Here is an 18,396-nt window from a genome sequence, read left to right as displayed (position 1 = left end):
AATTTTGGGCTCAATTGTGGTCGTATGTTTAGGACTACATGTGGCTACTCTTATATCTTTCCCTGCTTAATAAAAACATGATTGTTCATTTGATCACAAATACCTGAATAGCAAATTGAACAAGCAGGAATTTAGATCCCATATTTCTAATTCTAACTGAAGCAGAATGATTGTGTATGTGCGCACTGTGTGTGTGTGTGTGTGTTACACTTTAATAGGTTCTCAACACAATTGACACTCAACATAAATTCATAAAAGAACCTGTTTCAAAAGAACATTGAAATTTTTAAAAAATCTCATTTATTTACATTTTAATGATCTAATTCAGATGCAGTAATATTACTACAGTACTATATTATTTTAGATCATGTTGCTAAAAGTAGGTCAAAATTAAAAATAGCTGCAATTATTTAATATGATATTTTTTAAAAAGAACAATGGAGAATTTTGGAGGAAAGTTGAGGCTTTTCTCCTACCAATCCCCCTTTTATGTTTTTTTCTTTGTTTCCTGTGGCCCAAATACAATAATCCATTCCTTCATTTAGTGTTCCAGTTTTACCAAGCGTCTCTGGTATCAACATCCAAAATGATACAATGGAAACTGTCTCTGTTCTCCATCTTTATTTTGGAAGTTTGCCTTCTCATGACACAACATGATTCTATTGGTGTAGTTGGGAAAAGAAGTCTGTAGAGATTCTCATTCATCCAGGTCTTGATTGTCCCAAAGGTGCTTATTCTGGAGGCAACTGGACTTCTTGTTTTTTTCTTTGAAGACATTTTTAAAAGAATGCAAAGGTCTACAAGGAATATAAATCCTTCCATTCTCCACTATCCTGTCAGAGCTGAAGAAGCTTCTTGGATGAGAAGTAAAACATCTTCAATGAAAAAAACAAGAAAGTCCAGTTGCCTCCTGAAAAAGCATCTTTGGGACAGTTTGGAGAAGAATTCAGATATTTCTGTCAAATGTAAGGTTAAGATTGTTGAGAGATGCTGCCTTATTTAATTATTGGATTATAACCCACTCTAAACAAAGCAATCACTTCCTATTAACATCATTCAACTCAGGAGTAGTCAGACATTCTACAGGACTGGAATCCCAAGTAGGCAGATAACTTATTTGTGCACGAGATACAAAGCTTTCCACATTAAACTGACAAGAAAGAAACATAATCTTCAGTAGCTTTAGAATCCATGTAATTTATCAGGAAGTTACTAATTCAGTTACTGATATAGATATAATACTAATTGTACTGGCATAGGAGGCAGGAGGAAGAGAACCAGCCCTGCCTCTAGTACAATTGTGGTATTGTCATGAAGGAATAGTGGGGTGTTGATCAGGTAGCACCTATCTAGAATATGTTCAATCAAGCACACCTTTTCCTAGATCATAAGGCAGCTGTGGAAGTTACACTGCTGCTTCAAAGTGTTCCCTAAAAGGCTACATACATATCCATGTGCTCTCTTAATCACCTTTTGCCCTTCAAAATCCGGATTTCTGTACAGCACTATCAGATGTGAAATGAATCCAACAGATTGTTGATCCATTTTCCAGCAGATTTCATCCTTGATATTGGTTTATAGTGACAATTATCCAAAGCTGAAGTCTGGAGAATTTAATTCAGTGTACGTTAAAAATCAGAAAGGAAATGCAAATCACAAGTTAGAAATCATAATATTTTTTATTCATAAAATAGACACTCAAGCTTATTTACAATCAAGGCACAATGATTCAAGACCTCCAGTACCATAAACAGTGGGAAAATCCAGTAAACATCAAATATATATAGATTCATTTATTTATATATGAATGTATTTATGTACACATCACTAAAGATAAGTACATTCTTTGTAATTTAAAACATGCCTGGGAGATGGGAAGGAATGGGCAAATAAAATGTGACTATTGCCAGGGATGAATATTCAGTGAATGAAACCAAATTTTCTTGACAATGACATGTGGAATAGAATCCAGAAAAAGTCAATGACTTTTAAGGGAGTTTTTACACATCAAAATAAGCCCCAATTTTGGTAGTCTAGGTTCAATTTTGTTTGGTGCAGAGGTCAGCAACCATCCTTGTTTCATGGAGATAAGATAAATTAAGGCAGTTTTCCAGCCCATTGCTTTCCAAATGCATTCAAGAGTTGCAGTCCAACACATCAAACACTAGTATTTTCTTAGAGCCTATATTAAAAAACAAGTCTGAAATGTTGGTCAGCATAATGGATAATTAGATGTGAGCTAAAAGCAAGAATTTAAGGTACCACATTGATTTTTACTTCATTTTGCTGTTATAAAAATGCTCAACTCCAAAGGTAGTTTTATTTCTCTGAGCTGACAAGTCCAATATTGTTTTTTTATTAAACAGTGAATTGATGGATATCGCCCAAGTGAGAAAATCGAAGCATTTTTGGGCAAGATTAACTCTGCAGAAGTTGTTTCCCATAAATCCGTAGGTTTCTTATGTGAAGCATAAGACATTAATTTCTCCTCTTGATTCAACATGGTAGCCAGGGAACAGGAAGTGTGTAGGTGAAGCTTGTTCTCTCTTAGTCGACCCGCTAGCTTCAGCCGTTCTCATTTCACCACCCATTCCACTGGGTTTCTCTAAAAGTTGTTTAATATTGAAAAGGAGTTGCCTAGTTTTAAGACTCTGTTCACTTTCCTCGTTGACCCAATTCAGTTATGAGGGAAGCCATGCCTTACTTTCTTTATAATTAATTCACATTTCACCTAGGAATGCACAACTTCAGTAAGCTGTAGCTGAAAATTTTGAAATCCTTTTAGCGAAAGAACAGCTGCCAACACCTGACCCACCTGGATATCATTTTAAAATTGCTCTTTAAAACCAAACCTAACATTTGGATATGATGGGGTCAAGACACTATATAAACTCTCACTGACATAGCATTGTTGTTAAATGCTGTAAAAAGCATGGAGATCCTATCAAGGTTCACTGATGCAGGAAGAAGCCCAATAAAGGATGCTATCCAGGGCTTCCTGTAGCTGGGAGCTAATCTTGTAATGAACTACTCCCTGGCATGTCTCAAACCCAGACAGTGATCAGTCATTAAAAATAATGTCTAAGTTAAAAAAAATTAAAATGCTACCCTTCTTATTTCAAGCTTTCTTAGTGTTCTTTTAAAAATAAGATAACAATAGTACTAATAGTAGTGAAACCACCCTTCCTGCCAGAGAATTAAAAATAGAAGGACTAAATTGTAGCCAGTAATCCTGAGTCCAGTGCAATCTCCAGTGCTGAAATATCCAGTACTTATTCTATAGGTAGGGTGGAAACTGATACTGGCCCAGAACTAAGCAGGCTTCAGCCACACTGTTAGATTCAAGAAAGGGTTTTTTAAAATAAAACCTTATTTCTAGGGGAGAGGGCAATACCACCTTGGCTAATTAGGACCTAAAAAGAAAGGTTAGGCCTGGGGAAATTGGTTCAAGATCCTATGGGAGCAATTGCAAACCCTATATATCCTGCAAGTTTTCCATGCCGGAGTCAGGAAATATGGCAATTGCAGTTATAGAAGGCAAAATTCATTCAACCTCCCCTCTAAATGAAGTATGGCAGAGTATGATTAGAGTTGTAGTCCAATATATCTGATTGGTGCCAGGTGATGGAAGGCTGAGGGGAAAAATGAGGCAAGCATTAACAAGGACCAAAAGAAAGCATGGAGGTAACTACTACAACTGTCAGCAAATGAAAATGAGCAAATAAAAGTACTTCTCTGTTTTTTTAAAGTATGACTGTATGCCTGCATTAGAAAAATAAAATACTTGTGAAAAGTGCACATAACCTTGTACTAAGAAAGAATCTCCCAAAATACCTTGACCAGCTGCTCTTGGATAAGGACAGATGTTTAAAGAGAACTGTTCTAGCATAACACACACAAGAAATTTGGTTTGTGGTTACTGAAAACGGAAGGGTTTTGCAAGGTTATCATATTGAGTAAATATATAGGCACATCTTGGGAGGAATTCTAACTCTACAATAAAGTATCTGCTGTGCATGAAGAGGATTTTTTTAATCTAAAAAATTTAATCCTGAAAATCTTTGGACATTGGACAGACCTGCCCCAAACCCTGGAGAGTTGTTACCAGTCCTGAAGACTCTGTTAAGCTATATCACCCAAAGTTCCTTTACATTAAGACAGTATACATGTGTGAATTTGAGAGAGAAGCTGCGTGTTGGTTAAATCAAGGTACATCTTTTGGAAGACCAGGGATTCACCTGAAGGCAGTTTCTGACACCTAAGATTAGACTTTATAAGCTGCTAAAATGGAAGGCTGTGTGGGAATCATACAGTTGCTCTGAGCTCATGAGAGGATTAGTCAAGAGTGGGGCTATATAATAAACAGCAATTTCATTAGATCATAACTTTTCCATGTAAGTGATTAACACAAGTGCTTATGCACTGCTGCCCTTTTAGCGCAGAATGAAGCTGATTTTCAAATCTGCCCTTCATTCTGCTTCATGGAACTATATTTCCAAGAATGCTGGTAGTGGTGTTGGGAGTGTTGTGGGCTGGAGAGGGCAAGGGGAGAACCCAACAGTGCAAATGACAAATGCCTACCATATCTACCTTGCAAGAATAGTTTTCTCTCCGAGATCACAGTGTCTGGAGAAAGGTTTGGGTCGTAACTGACCAAGGACATATAACTTACTATAAATAAGAGTTCCTTGGTTGGTTCCAGCAATATTTACAAAGGAAAGCCAAGCAGCCTGGGAGTGAGCACAGGTGAGGGGGAAACTGAGGCAGATGTCAGTAGTATCTTCCCGTTTCCTGCCAGTTTGTCACCCATCGCTTCTTGTGCTTTGGAGGCAAAAACCCACCAGCTGGCTGGTAGCGGTCCTCCTGCCGGATGCGAATGGCATGGTATTTGGGCATGATGCGGTAGTAGCGTGTTGGCTTGAAAAAGTTGCACTGTGGATGGAGAGAAAGGGGGAGGGGGAAGGATAAATACAATCAGTAGCAGAAACCAACAGTGGGAGAGAAACCTCAGCTGAGAACCTGAGAGAGAGAAAGTTTCAGAGACAGGACAGGACAAAAAAAAGCAGCAGGAGATATTTTCATCCATAAGAAGAAAAGAACAAGCTGAGCCAATACATTTGACCATTTTATCTGGGACAGGCTGATTCGGGAACTGAAAAACTCGTGATTCTTGGCACAGCTATTTTGTCTGAACCGAACAGACAAAAGAATAAAAGGATCAAATGCGCAAGTGGGATGAAAGTGGGACTTTATCTAATCTGCTAGTTAGTTCCAGAATGGGATGCCAATTGGGGCCCCGAGATCCTGCCCATTAGTTGCAACTTATGACAGTCATTAAAGATAGCACTCACTTGATTACCTCACTTAATGATTCTAATCCCTGTTTTCCCTCTTGTGGTCATTAAGCAAAACACAAGGTGCCTGGGGTTAGGGGATTCCTTGGGAGACCTACAGGAATGCAGCTTTGAATGCAACATTTCTCCAGCTCACACATGGTCTGCCCTGGGCCTCCTGAAGCCCAGGATACCCGGTGCTCTGCTTTTTTACTTCAGTGGGTCTCACAGACTCCCTCTCACAATCCACAATGGTTCACTTGGTTACTTACCTTTTTCTGTAGATATTCTACAGAAAGCTGCTGCTCCATCCCTTGGCCTCCCTGTATATAGTACAGAGGCCATGTAAGCAGTGGATGCCATCTCAGATCAGTCACAATTCTCTACTCTACAATAAAACAGCCAAACCTTTGCCTCAAACTTTGGGAGAATCACCAAGTCTTGAATGACTTTCCAATATTATTATAGTGGGAATACTGTAATTGGCTCCACTATGGATTGACATGTACGGCCAATACTATGTCTATACTACACACCATACAAAAGAAAATGTATTGTAAGCATCTTCCCTCACTACATTTTCATGACATGTTGCGTTTTGTTTTTTAAAATGGGGAGGGGAGTATCTACTCTGTTGAAAGTCCATTTGTTCTGTTCCTATTACAAACCTCTGCTAGTTGTGACGCTGAAATAGCACCACAGGGAAGATGTCTGCAATTCAGTGCTAAGTCACAATAGCTCTAAATATGAGTGCACTATAGAGAGCCCAGGTGCTGGAAGCCAAGCTTTGATCTTAGCACAGCTCATTTAGGAAATGACTGCCTGGCTGGAAGCTATTTTTTTCAATGAATGTTGAATTTGATGGATAAGGGTGATGAGTAGGCATTCCTGACTATTGTCTGAGGAAGGGGTGTCAAATTCAAGGCCTGGGAGCCAGATCCAGCCTGCAGGGTATTTAGATCTGGCCCATGGAGCTATCTTGGAAACACCAAAGGACCTGCCCGTGGTGCCTCTGCCAGTGAAAATGGAACTCGGGAGGGCCATGCGCAAGTTCCGTTTTTGCTGGCAGACGGTTGCAGGAGGCTGTTGCAGCCAAAAACAGAGTTCAGGAGCTCATTTTCACTGGCAGAGTGCTTGGCCTACCTCAGGCGCCCTTGACAGACAATCAAGCTGGCCATGCCCACTCTGGCCACACCCATTCTGGCCCCCTGGGGTCAAACACAACCCTGATGCGGCCCTCGATGAAATCGAGTTTGACACCCCTGGTCTGAGGCATCTTTCCTTAAAAAATATTCAAAATAATTTTGTACAGGGCACTTATTTTTAAGGATGACCCCAACCACTACATTAAAATTAAGCTCTGGATGTCTCATTCAACCCACAGATATGATTCTACCAGGTTATTCAGTTTCGCAACTAAACTTTCCCCTTTGTGTTCCATTTGGAACTCAGCTCATCCACAGAAAGCAAAACAATTATTACCCTCCCTTCTGTATCTTCTATCATCCACATTCTCAGCAACAATCTAAGAGTGATGCTTCCTACGTTTCACATTTTGTTTCCTCTCACAAACGTTTTCATGGTGACTTTCACTAGAAGTATGCTGAAGCAAGATCAGATTAAATGATTCAAGTATCTGGACTTTGACAATAGAGTGAAAATGCCCAATGTATAATGAGTTACCATGGAGTTGCAAATATTTTTCTGTTGTAAGTTAAAGTGCCACAAGAATATGCTATAAATAGTTAGAAGGCAAGACTGAAATCTAAATATTAAAAAAATATGGACCATTATTTTGCAATATTATTTCTTTTTTTCTCCTCTCTTTTTTTCCACTTGAATGAAACTTTGACCACAGGTGGGTTTTCCAGTATGCACTAGTGTAATATTTCAACAGGCTTGACCACCTTACCAGTATTACTTTTCTGCATTGGCTTAGCCATCCCAACAATGATCACTTGTATTGGCCCAGAGTCAGAAAAGAAATGGAGTTGAAAGACAAAAGGAAAGATACATGTCATTATTTAAAGTGCCATCTTGAAAGCCACCCTCAAAATACTTGGTGATTCCTAGGAAAAGACGTTTGAATTAGTAATGGAAACAGGTATAAAGAGAAGCTGATCTAAATCTAGTGCAGAATGTCAAATATCTTGAGAGGACTCTGCTTTGAGAATAATTGAAAACAGAGATGCGGCATAGCTGCTAAGTAGAATAGACAGGCTGAGTTGTAGAATAGGGTGTCTCAGCAGAAAGAGCTTCTAATCAAGAGATGGGAAAGCATCAGGGTCAGATCATCTAAACCCAGATATTTTGATTTAGCATCCTTAAGTGTGTCAACCTGAGATGATCAGGCAGAAAGCACTTTTTTGTTGATCAATGAAAGGCTTCTGGTACTTGTGTCCAAATCTCAGAGGTTGATATTTCATCCAAATAGATTTGTTCACATCTAAATCCAACTCTAAAGCCTGAATACTCACACCCTCTTATTAGATTAGAACCAAATCTCCAGATCAGGTTTTACAATAGCTGTTTTGCGCATGCTTAGCTAGGCTAAAAACAAGACTAGCATATTTGGCAGTTCAGGTAAATCATGTTAGTAGTAGAGTTAGAATGGATTGTTTTTAGGACAAATCAGATCTGAGACTGGTTGGAGTTACTCTGACATTTTCTAGGCAGTCATGTTTTGGAACATGGTAACATGGATTAATAGAGTGTTACTTATCTCTTTCTGTTCTCAGCACTAAGATGAGTGACCCATCAAAATATTACTGTACACTGTCTGAATTCTTATATTACTCCTTTTCCAATTGTTATATGTGCCGTGGAGGGGGTAAATAGAGGGGAAAATGTGCTTGAGTAAGGCCCTCCTCATCCTGTCTTTGATGGGTCTGAACCCAATCAAGCTACAGTGGGGCTTTCACCCACAAATTGGGGAAAAACAACAACCAATAAATGGCATCTCTCAAGTTTAGCCCTGGCCAGACTTCGCATGAACATGGATGCTACCAATGGGCTGAGGAATTCTGCTCCTCGGAGTGCTTACTCAGGAGTAGGGCAGATCTTTCCAAACTGACCATGTAAAATACAGTCAACGGAAAGAGTGGCTAAAATGTCTTACCAGCCAATGGCTAAACTACAAATATAGGACTTTAGATTTTGGTATTAATCTAGCACATGCTTTGAATGTATTATTTAAAGTTCTTCACCTCTTCATAATATAATAAAGGCAGCTGATAATTTTTCAACATAATAATAACCAAGAGGTTTTCTGTACTCAAATATTTCATATCCTCTCGACAGCAAGACCAACCCAAGTATCTGCTAATGTACTACCGACTTTTTTTTAAGCAGCAGGCGATAGGCAGCTTCCCTGCCAGAACCATTCCTAGTCAGTGTATATAATTGTGAATGAGATTAACCATCCACCAAAATAAGGCAATCAGCTGTGGCCAGCTGTACCAATCCTCTACATTCTCGAACTCAGCATTAAACTACTTATCTAGAAGCAAGAGTGAAGAAGTGCAGGGAAAGTTTCAAAAGTGTAGGGACACAAGGAATGAAAGGCAGATCTTGCCCCACCCATCCAACCACCCCACAATAATTTACCAAGATACAGGGTAAAGGGGTGGGAAATGTCCCCCCCGAGACAGGAACTAGTAGCTGTCGGTCAGCCGCTTAGTTTCAGAAGGCTGGATCTTCATCATGGCTTTCTGGCCCTTAGCTTCATACAAGGCTCTTGTGCTTGCCCTCCGGAAGAAGCCACACTATGAGGAAGCAGGGGCAAAGGTCAGGGTTGATGGGGGTAGGAAATATAAAACACAACTCAAGTATCCAGCCTATGGTCCAATAATGATTAACTCCAGTGTGTGTGCTGGAGAAGGCTTGTTTCATTATTTCACTCCACACACTATGGTATGACTTGGTTTGAAGGTTAGATGAAATGAATCCCTAAAAGTAAAAACTTTCTGTTACAGTTTTGACCTGTCTGAGGTTTTCATGAGGCTACTATCCCATAGCAACAGCCTTAAAATAATTAATAGAAAATAAATTAGAAATGTCAGACATGCCGCAGCGAACAAATGGTCCATTACTCTTACATATTTGTCAAAGTGCTTCATACCAGGGTGGAAATGCTGTTAACCCTACTGTAATATAACTGGCATCCTTTGGCATTTCTGGGCTCTCTCCAGCACTAGCAGCAGCTCACCAGAAAAGCCAGAGGGAAATCTGTAAATGCTTGCTCATTAGAAGTGGGAGGCACTTTGCTACCCAAACAAATTTTGAAAGGGTACCTTGCTCAAAGCAATGTCTGGGAACATACCCCTTCAAAGCTTTGCAAAACCTTAATAGTCAGTTACAATGTTTGCAATTCAGAGATAAACTTTCCTTGGCCAAACCTATGGGGCTAAGCAAGGAATAAGCAACCAGAGGCCTTTTGTTTGTTCTGGATTTCAATTCCCATATCCTAATGATATGGCAAAGGACTGTATGAAAATCTGAAAATCACCAAGTTGCCTATTGCAGGAATACATTCTGAATATTTAAGAATCTCTAGTCCGATAATGACTTCCAGAAATAGGGACCAGGCAGAGATTTTCATAAGGCTTTAGTAATGTACACTATGCAGACTGCTCTACTCAGAAGTATAATAGTGTGCCTAAGAAATCACAGTGAGTCACTGGACAGAGAAGGATAATTGCAGTGCACTGACTAATATTGCCACTATATTATCCTAAGGCATCAATACTTATGGAATTCCAAGCATATGCCAAATTCCCACACTAATTAGAATCTAAATATAATTTCTTAGCCATCTAGCCAGATTCCTTGTGGTAAAAAAGAGCAAATCAAATGCCCAGCAGAGCCTTTTTTGTTTGTTTGTTTTGGCTGATCTCCAGAGTGATGTGCTTGGGCTACATACCAGAGCTGACTCAGTGCAGTTTACGTCATTCTGGATAAAGTTGGAGAGACAGAATTACTTTCCACCTGCCCATTTGGAACTGGCCTGGCCAGTTTTGCTGCAGCCAAATACGTAAACATTTTGTTACCAGGTGAGACCAACGTATTCATTATAAAAAAAAACACCAATGTATATGTACTTTCATTGTATTGCTTGGAAACTCAAGACATGCTACAATCAGTGGATCAATTTGTATCATGTAGGCACAGGTCATTAAGAATTGTTTGCAACTTTGGATCAGCAACTTCCAAGGGTCTTTTTATCTAGTTTGAGTTGGGGGATGGGAGGAGGAAGAAGTGGAACTGTCCCTGACCACTATTTAAGGCTACATTTCTTACCTTCCACAGCAGTAAGATGATACACCCCAAGAGCAGTAGTCCTGCAGCAACAGCAACTAGCACCACCCACAGCTCAATCTCGGCCTGCTGCTCTTCACTGAGTTCCGAGTCGATGTCTACAGTAAACTGAAATTAGGGCAAAGAAACAAGAAACAGACAGGCCTTTGTATAGAGAAAAAACAGGATAAATGCAAAGTTGGTTTTGAGGAACAGCATGCTCCTCTACAGCTGTTCCACTACAGAAAAACAAAGGGGCATCAGTACAAGGCTATTAGCACACTCTCACTGACGTAATTCAATGCATTCAATGCACATATTTATTCTTAATTACACTTTGCATGATATATTCCCCCAAAATCCAAAAACTCTCTCTCTTCCTCCCACCCTCCCTCTCCCTCTGTGTGTGTGTTTCTGTGTCTATATATCTATATATCTCTATCTTTATCTCTAACTCTATCTTTAGCCAATTAGGATTCAGTGCAGGGGTGGGATTCAAATTTTGTAACAACCGGTTCTGTGGGCATGGCTTAATTTGTGGGTGTGGCTTGGGGGGGTCGTGTGGCTGGGTAGGCGTGGGTTGTTGGTCACATGAGTGTGGCTTGGTGGCTTGGTGGCCATGTGACTGGGTGGGCATGGCCCGATGGCAATGTGACTGGCAAACCAAATACAAGTGGTCCTCGCTTAATGGCTGGTTGCTTAGCAAGTGTTCTAATTTATGACTAATCTCGCCAGAGCTACTTGACCTGTTTTTGAAGTTTTGATAGCCATGCACACACACACACACACACACACACACACACACACACACACACACTTCTAACCCTGCTATTCTTTGATTCTGTAAGGATCTCCTGCTGGAGCAGGGGGTTGGACTAGATGACCTCCGAAATCCCTTGCAGGCCAGCCCTAGATTGCTGTGCTGCTTCAAAGAGTGTTCTGAAGCCAGGATTTGGGTCCTTCCTTCCTCTCCTTTTTGTTTCTCTCTCCCTCCCTCCCTCCTTCCATGTATTTATCTATCCATCCATATATCTCATTCACTTTATCCTCTCTCCCTCCTTCTCTTTCTTTCTTTTTCTTTCTTTCTGTCCCTTCTTCCATCCCCCTTTCTTCTTTTCACTTCCTTTCTCTCTCCTTTTTCTTTCTTTCCCTTTTCTCTTTCTTTTCTTTCTTGTCTCTTCCTTTTCTCTTTCTCTCTCTCTCCCCCTTTCCCTCTCTTTCTTTCTCTTTCCCATTCTCCCCCTCTCTTTCTCTTTCTCTCTCTCTCTCCACCCTCTCTTTCTCTCCCTACTCTCTCCCCGCCTCCCCCACTTTCTCTCTCTCTTTCTGTCAGCCGCACTAGGTATCTGGGAATTTGTACTGAAAAATCACTGTACTCACAATTATAGTTTGTCAGTAATCAGGGTTTATTTTCTCAGTCAATTCACAATATTCAAAATGGCAACAATTGAGCAATTCCAAACAAAATTAGCACTGAGAGCAACTGCCTCTCAGCACTTATTATAACTGCTTGTCAACCCCACCAAGATAACCTACATCCGCCACCGGTTGGATGGGGCCACACCGGTGGGGAAGCCAGCCAGCTGAGTCCGGGGATGTTGAGGAGGCCGCTAGGTAGGCCCCAGCCAGTGCCACTGGTGGGATGGGACCACACCGGTGGGGAAGCCAGCCAGCCAAGCCCAGGGATATTGGGGGGTCAGCTAGGTAGGCCCCAGCCAGTGCTGCCAGCGGAATGGGGCCGCACCGGTGGGGAAGCCAGCCAGCTGAGCCTGGGGATGTTGGGGAGGCAGCTAGGTAGGCTGGGCGAGCCCCCTTCCCCCACTGGGGACCGTGTGGGAAGGGCTAGCGCAACTCACAGGCTTACCTGTTAGCAGGCAGATCAGTGGAGAGGCTCATGTCAGCTCTGGGCTACTTCTCTGACCTGCTCTTGCTGGGAGAGCCTCTCCCGGCAGAGCGAAAAGTTTGCAAGTTCCCCTCACTTCGGGAAACAGATCCTGGGCAGCAGAGAGAAACAGGATTCAACTGGGCTGCTTCTCTGCTGCTCAGAGGGAGCCGTTTCCCAAAGGGAGGGGACTCGTAAGCTTTTTGCTGTGCTGCAGCGAAAGGCAGGCAGCAATGGCTGGCCTGGCGGGCAAAAGCAGGCTGCAGGCATGTCGCGCATGCGCATGATGTTGCGCAGGGGCAATAGGGACTGACTGGGCAGGGAGTGGAGAAGCAAGCGGAGAGAGGCGGAGCCAGCCAGGGGGCCCTTTTACTAGTTCTCCGAACTACCAGGAACCGTAACAACCGATTCTATAGAACCAGGCCGAACTGGTAGAATCCCACTCCTGATTCAGTCCCATGGTAGAACCATACATTTTCATGCAGTCTGTCTAGGAATGTGGTAAATGGATAGGAAGGAAGCCGTCTCCTTTAAAGGGCCAGGAATGCTATTCATGTAGGACTCCTAATTACCTTTATACTTCTACTATCATCTTCCAGACCTTCAGCTAAATGCACAGATGCTGAGATGGAAGATGAGGAACATAATCCTGTTTTTCACCCCTTTTTGATCCAGAGCACATTGGACCATCTACAGCCTGCCCCTGCTGCAGGCTGCAAATGAGAATGCAGCTCTACTTTGAGTGAAAGCTTTAAAAAATGGTAAATAAAGCATCTTTAAGCCAGGTCAAGAGACTGAGTGAATGAGCATTAAATAAATCACACTAAACTAAAGTGTTTCACAAAAGTATGGTAGAATGGTTTCCAAAAATAGGTATCAGATTACAAGGCTGCAAGCCTGCACATGGAGGGAACTTGACAACTAGCTCACCCTAACAAATGAAAAGAACAAGGCTCAAGGGACTCCCCTTCCAACTCTCCAAGGATGTCTCACTTGTGTGTCAAATGATTTTATCAGTCTGCAAAAGTATGGCAGGACTAGGCCAGAGTCAGCTCTGAAAATAAATTCCAGGAGTATTGCTTGAATTTGATAATTATGGAGGAAGGAAGAGAGCAGAGAGCCATGGGGAAAGGATCTGTCATGCCTTCATCTTCAATCCATGTATTTTCTTTCCTGCATATCTTCCCTCATGGTAGTACTTTCACTCCCTCTCTGACTGGCCAGAACTTTTTTAACATCACTTTGTCAGGGATGAAATTCAAACTTTTTCCCTGCCGGCTCTGTGGGCATGGCTTGGTGGGACTCAGTCTCTAAAAAGAAGAAGGCGGGTGGGCATGGGAGAGGCTAACTGATTCAAATCGTCCCTACCACCTCTCCAAATCGATTCCAATCGTCCCTACCATTTCTCCTGAGGTGGTGCGAGGTGGTTGAATTTCACCCCTGACTTTGATGGGATCCTCAGTGTGATTTATTGAAAGTTGGTTCAGTGGGTTACAGCATCCCCACTGGGTAGTTTTACATGGCATGCATTGGTTAACCTACTTTCTGGATTCATATAATATATTGAACTATAAACTGACCAATCACGTTGGTTTTGTATAATATGAGAAACAATCACACACACAAAAAGTAAAATTAGACAGTGAGATACTCTAAGAGCTATTGGGCTTTGCTATAATAAAAAAGATACTGCACAAGGTAAAAAAGTAAAAAAGATATTGCAGAAGGTCCAAAGCAGTTGGATCATTTCATTAACTGGATGAGCCAAGGCTTGGAGTATGTAAACAGGAATTAGAAAAATCTTAGTGATTTCTTGGCGTTACTACATCTTTTTACTCACCAACACTGTTTGATTTTTCATGTTGATTGTAGAAGAGTTTGTCCTGAGGAAGAGAGTCACTTGCCCGTCTACTTTGACACGATCAAAGTCATTGTAATCCTATAAGAATCAATATGTTAAAAGCAGCTACTTCTGATCTATCCATTTAACTTTGAAATGTGTGTGTGTAATCAGCCCAACTAATTCATGAAATAAATAAATCCAGCCACCATGGAAAAATAATTATTGCGCCCTTTGGCACCATTATTATGACATGAGTGCCTTAGAGGTTCTTCGCTCCCAGACAGTTTTGCAAAAAGGAGAAGAAAAAACTATTTGCATCCAACACACCAGTACAAGCAATGTGCTACTGAATGAGAGCAGAAGAGATAAACAGCACCTACCTCAATGAAAGTACTGTTCCAAACTCTTGCTCGGACTTTCACATTTGTAACTGTTCCGATATTCCATAAGGGGCATTCAAACCAGATGCAACGAGAAGTGCCTTTGGAACAACTCTGGAAAGAAAAAAATGGAATGAGGCAGGGGAAAAGAATCAGTGGTGAGTTATTCAAAGGGTGCTTAGTATAATGTACAGTCACAAGGACTTTTCATTTCTTCCTTTTAAGTGGCATTTGAAAACAAGAAGGGGCAATATCATATTCCCTAAACATCCCAACTTTGCAATACCAACATTTCAAGAGTATAATGCCGGCACTAAAACATGAAAAAATATAGATAGGAATGAGAGGTCTAAGAAACCTGGTCCAGGAGAGAGGGCGGAGCTGGTGTCGCGATGATACGGCATGCGATCTTGGAGGTCTGAGATCGCTGCCGATATCTTTGCTCCTGGACGGTCCAATTGGATCTAAACCATCCCGAAGAGACGGTGAATGCAAAGAGCGCATCCTGTTGATCCCAGGGATACCGCAAAATCCCTGGTAGATCCAGGAGAAGCTCTTTTTGCCAGCGGCAAAGAGGCAGCCATTAAAGCTGCTGAAGTTGGGACAGCTCCAAAATGAAAGAGAACGGAAAGAGAAAGTGTGCCGGTTTGGTGAGAACTTTTTCTTTATTTTAAGATTTGAAAGGACACCCTAAGAAAAAGAAAGAATCTGTAAAAGTTTTGACAGAAGTGATTAAGCGGCGATTTTAAACAGGAATGTCAAAGTAATATTTTTATTTTTATTTTCTCATTGCTGGAGTTTCTACACATGATTTTATATTTTGAAACTGGACTGGTTTTTTTTTCTTCTTTTACCTATTCTTTCTCTCCTTTTTGACTTTATAATATTCTAGGCCAGAGACTCCCTTTTAGTCATCTTTTTAAATATCTTTTTCCCTTTTTAATTAATTTTTATTATATTTTGTTTGGAAAAGGAGGAGGAAAGTGAAAGCAAAAGAAACTTTGTAACACTGCCAACTAGAGGCTTGGAAATATTCTATTTCTTTTTCTTGACCAGACAAAGCTGAGAAAGAACTGAGACTTCTTTTCAAGGACATTGCTATTTGATAAGATAGAGGGAAGAGCATTGGGGAGTATTATTGCAGGTGATCTTCTGGGTTTCTATCAACAGCTGGAGTCTGGTGTTGAAGCTTATAGAAAAAAAAGGTGATAAGACTTTGGAGAAGAGAGTTATAAATTTTAACAAAAGCCTTGGACAATCAAACAAGGTGCAGTGTGCTTTTTTAATTTTTTTAAGCTGCGCTATTTCTTACTTTAACAAACCCCCTCCTTACGAGTTTACTTTTCATAATAGCTATTAGAGAGAATATATAGAAAATATTGAAAAGAGAACAGAGAACATCGAACAAAGAACAGGGAAAACTGATGAAAAGGTGGAGAACATCCAAAAATGATGATGAAGTACGATGAGAGATTCCAAAAAATTGAAGAAGAAGATAAACAAAGAGACAAGAAGATTGGATATATTGATAACAGATTAACTGTGGTTGAACAAGATAAAAGTGGTATGCTGAGATGGGAGATGGACAGATCAGAATTTTATCTTAGATTCCAAAACATAGAGGAAGAAAAGGGACAAAACCTAGCTGAGATAATGATAGAAATATTGGCTTTGGAAATAACTGAAGAGAAGATGATGGATGGAATAGATGAGGTTTATCGAGTCTTCACAAGATATGCAATGAGAAATAGCTTACCAAGAGAAGTCCACATCAGATTTACAAAGAAAGCCATTAAAATGCAAATATTGCAAGTGGCAAGAGAGAAAACATTGAAATATAAAGACAAGGAGATTGTGGTCCTGAAACAAGTACCCAGAAGAGTGAGGGAGATGAGAAGAGAATACCAATTTCTGACCAAAATGCTACTTAAAAAAGAGGTGAATTATTGATGGCTGATTCCAGAAGGTTTAATGTTCACATGGCAAGAACAGAGACATAGAATTGACTCAATTGAGAAAGCTGAATCATTTTACATAGAATTTTTTGGAGGGAAAGAGGAAGAGACAGAAAAAGAAATCTCACTAATTGAATTCCAAGAGGACTGACAAATGGCGACTGAAAAAGAAGAAGGTGCAGTAGGTGGAAAGGTGGAAGCCAAAGAACAACGTGAACCAAGATCTACAAGAGCTGCTAAACCTAACTACAAAATATAACCATGGAAGAGAAAAAACTGATTACAATTCATATAAATGTACTTAACTCAGCTATTAAAAGAAGGAAAACTTTCCATAAATTACAGAAATTAAAATTTGATATAATCTGCCTGCAAGAAGTACATATCAAAAAGCAACATGAACAATTGTTGATACAGCCAAAATTAGGGAAAATATTTACTTCTTTGACACAATGCCAGAAAAGAGGAGTGGTTTTATACGTTAAAGATATTATCCCAGCGAAATTGATCTATACTGATGACGATGCAAGAATACTAATGGTGGAAATAATGGACAATAATATGAAAACACTCCTGATTGCAATCTATGCCCCGAATGACAACCAAGAAGAATTTTATAAAAGATTACATATGAAAATAATTGAACTGGACTATGCTAATATAGTTATGATGGGAGTTTTTAATGGAATTGTAGATAATAAACTGGACTATACAGCACAGAAAACAACAAAGCAAAACAGAAAGACTCTCCCTAAATCTTTTTTTAAAATGGTAGATGAAATAAACTTAAAAGATACATGGAGAGAAAGAAATGCTAAAACTAAACAATACACCTTCTACTCAAATAGACATTTATCATGGTCCAGAATAGATATGATATGGATGTCAACAGAATTGTTAGCTAATATTCAAGAAATAAATATTGAAACAAGTACTTGGGCAGATCATAATCCAATGACAATTAAATGAAAAGGACAAAGGAGAAGATCTAGATGGACGTTAAATAATACTATATTAAAGGGAAAAGACTTCACACAGTGGATGGAGAAAGAACTGGCTTTCTTCTTTAGAGAAGGCATATGCCAGAGGCTTGATAATAGACTATACAAGGAAAAGAAATACCATGAAAAGACTTGCCTCTAAGGCATTAGAGGATAAGTATAAAGGACTTGAAAAAGAGCTACAGAAAATGCCACAGAAAAAGGACATTAAGTTAAAAATGGATATAATTAAACATAAAATGGGTCTAATAGAAAAAGAAGAATTAGCACAGAAAATCAGAGGTGCTAAACAGAATTACTTTGAAGATGCAAATAAACCAGGTAGATGGTTAGCATATAAATTGAGAAAGGAGAAAGAATCAAGGAAAATATTGCAATTAATAGATGACCAAGGCCAAGTTTGCTATGGTAGTAAAGAGAAGAAGGAAATCATACGAGACTATTATGGGAAACTATACACACAAGAGAATATTGATGAGGAAAGAGTTAAACAGTATTTACAGAATGCTAATTTACCCCAGATACCTAAAGAGACTGAAACAATGTTAGAAAGCAACATGATGATGGAGTTAACTGAAGCACTCAAGAAGCAAAATAATGGAAAGGCACCAGGCCCAGATGGACTTCCGGCAGAATTTTATAAAACACTACAAGAATCGTTGAACCTTCCATTGCTAGAAGTTATAAATGAAGTTATGTTAAAGAAG

The 18,396-nt window shown here is 40.1% G+C and overlaps 1 protein-coding gene across 3 annotated transcripts in view; it reads right to left on the bottom strand.

Annotated features, from left to right (window-relative positions):
* Nucleotides 1-1,660: 1,660 nt before the first annotated feature.
* ITGA3 (integrin subunit alpha 3) overlaps nt 1,661-18,396 on the bottom strand; it is an 87,930-nt gene continuing 71,194 nt past the window's right edge. The window contains exons 22-27 of one of the 3 annotated variants that reach the window (XM_087946730.1): nt 14,734-14,847; nt 14,351-14,449; nt 10,632-10,757; nt 8,940-9,097; nt 4,673-4,932; nt 1,661-3,632 (exon numbers count right to left, since the gene is read on the bottom strand). In XM_087946730.1, the coding sequence (XP_087802856.1) occupies nt 8,987-9,097; nt 10,632-10,757; nt 14,351-14,449; nt 14,734-14,847 (450 nt within the window). In that variant the 3' untranslated portion in view covers nt 1,661-3,632; nt 4,673-4,932; nt 8,940-8,986. Of the gene's footprint in view, nt 4,933-8,939; nt 9,098-10,631; nt 10,758-14,350; nt 14,450-14,733; nt 14,848-18,396 lie in introns of all 3 variants that reach the window. The other 2 variants (XM_026669690.2, XM_087946731.1) reach the window with 2 other exon arrangements.

The sequence above is a fragment of the Notechis scutatus genome, chromosome Z, assembly GCF_049901735.1.
Source record: "Notechis scutatus isolate UNSWTSFEM ecotype Mainland chromosome Z, rNotScu1.2, whole genome shotgun sequence".
NCBI lineage: Eukaryota > Metazoa > Chordata > Lepidosauria > Squamata > Elapidae > Notechis > Notechis scutatus.
This window is presented reverse-complemented; position numbering and strand designations above follow the sequence as displayed.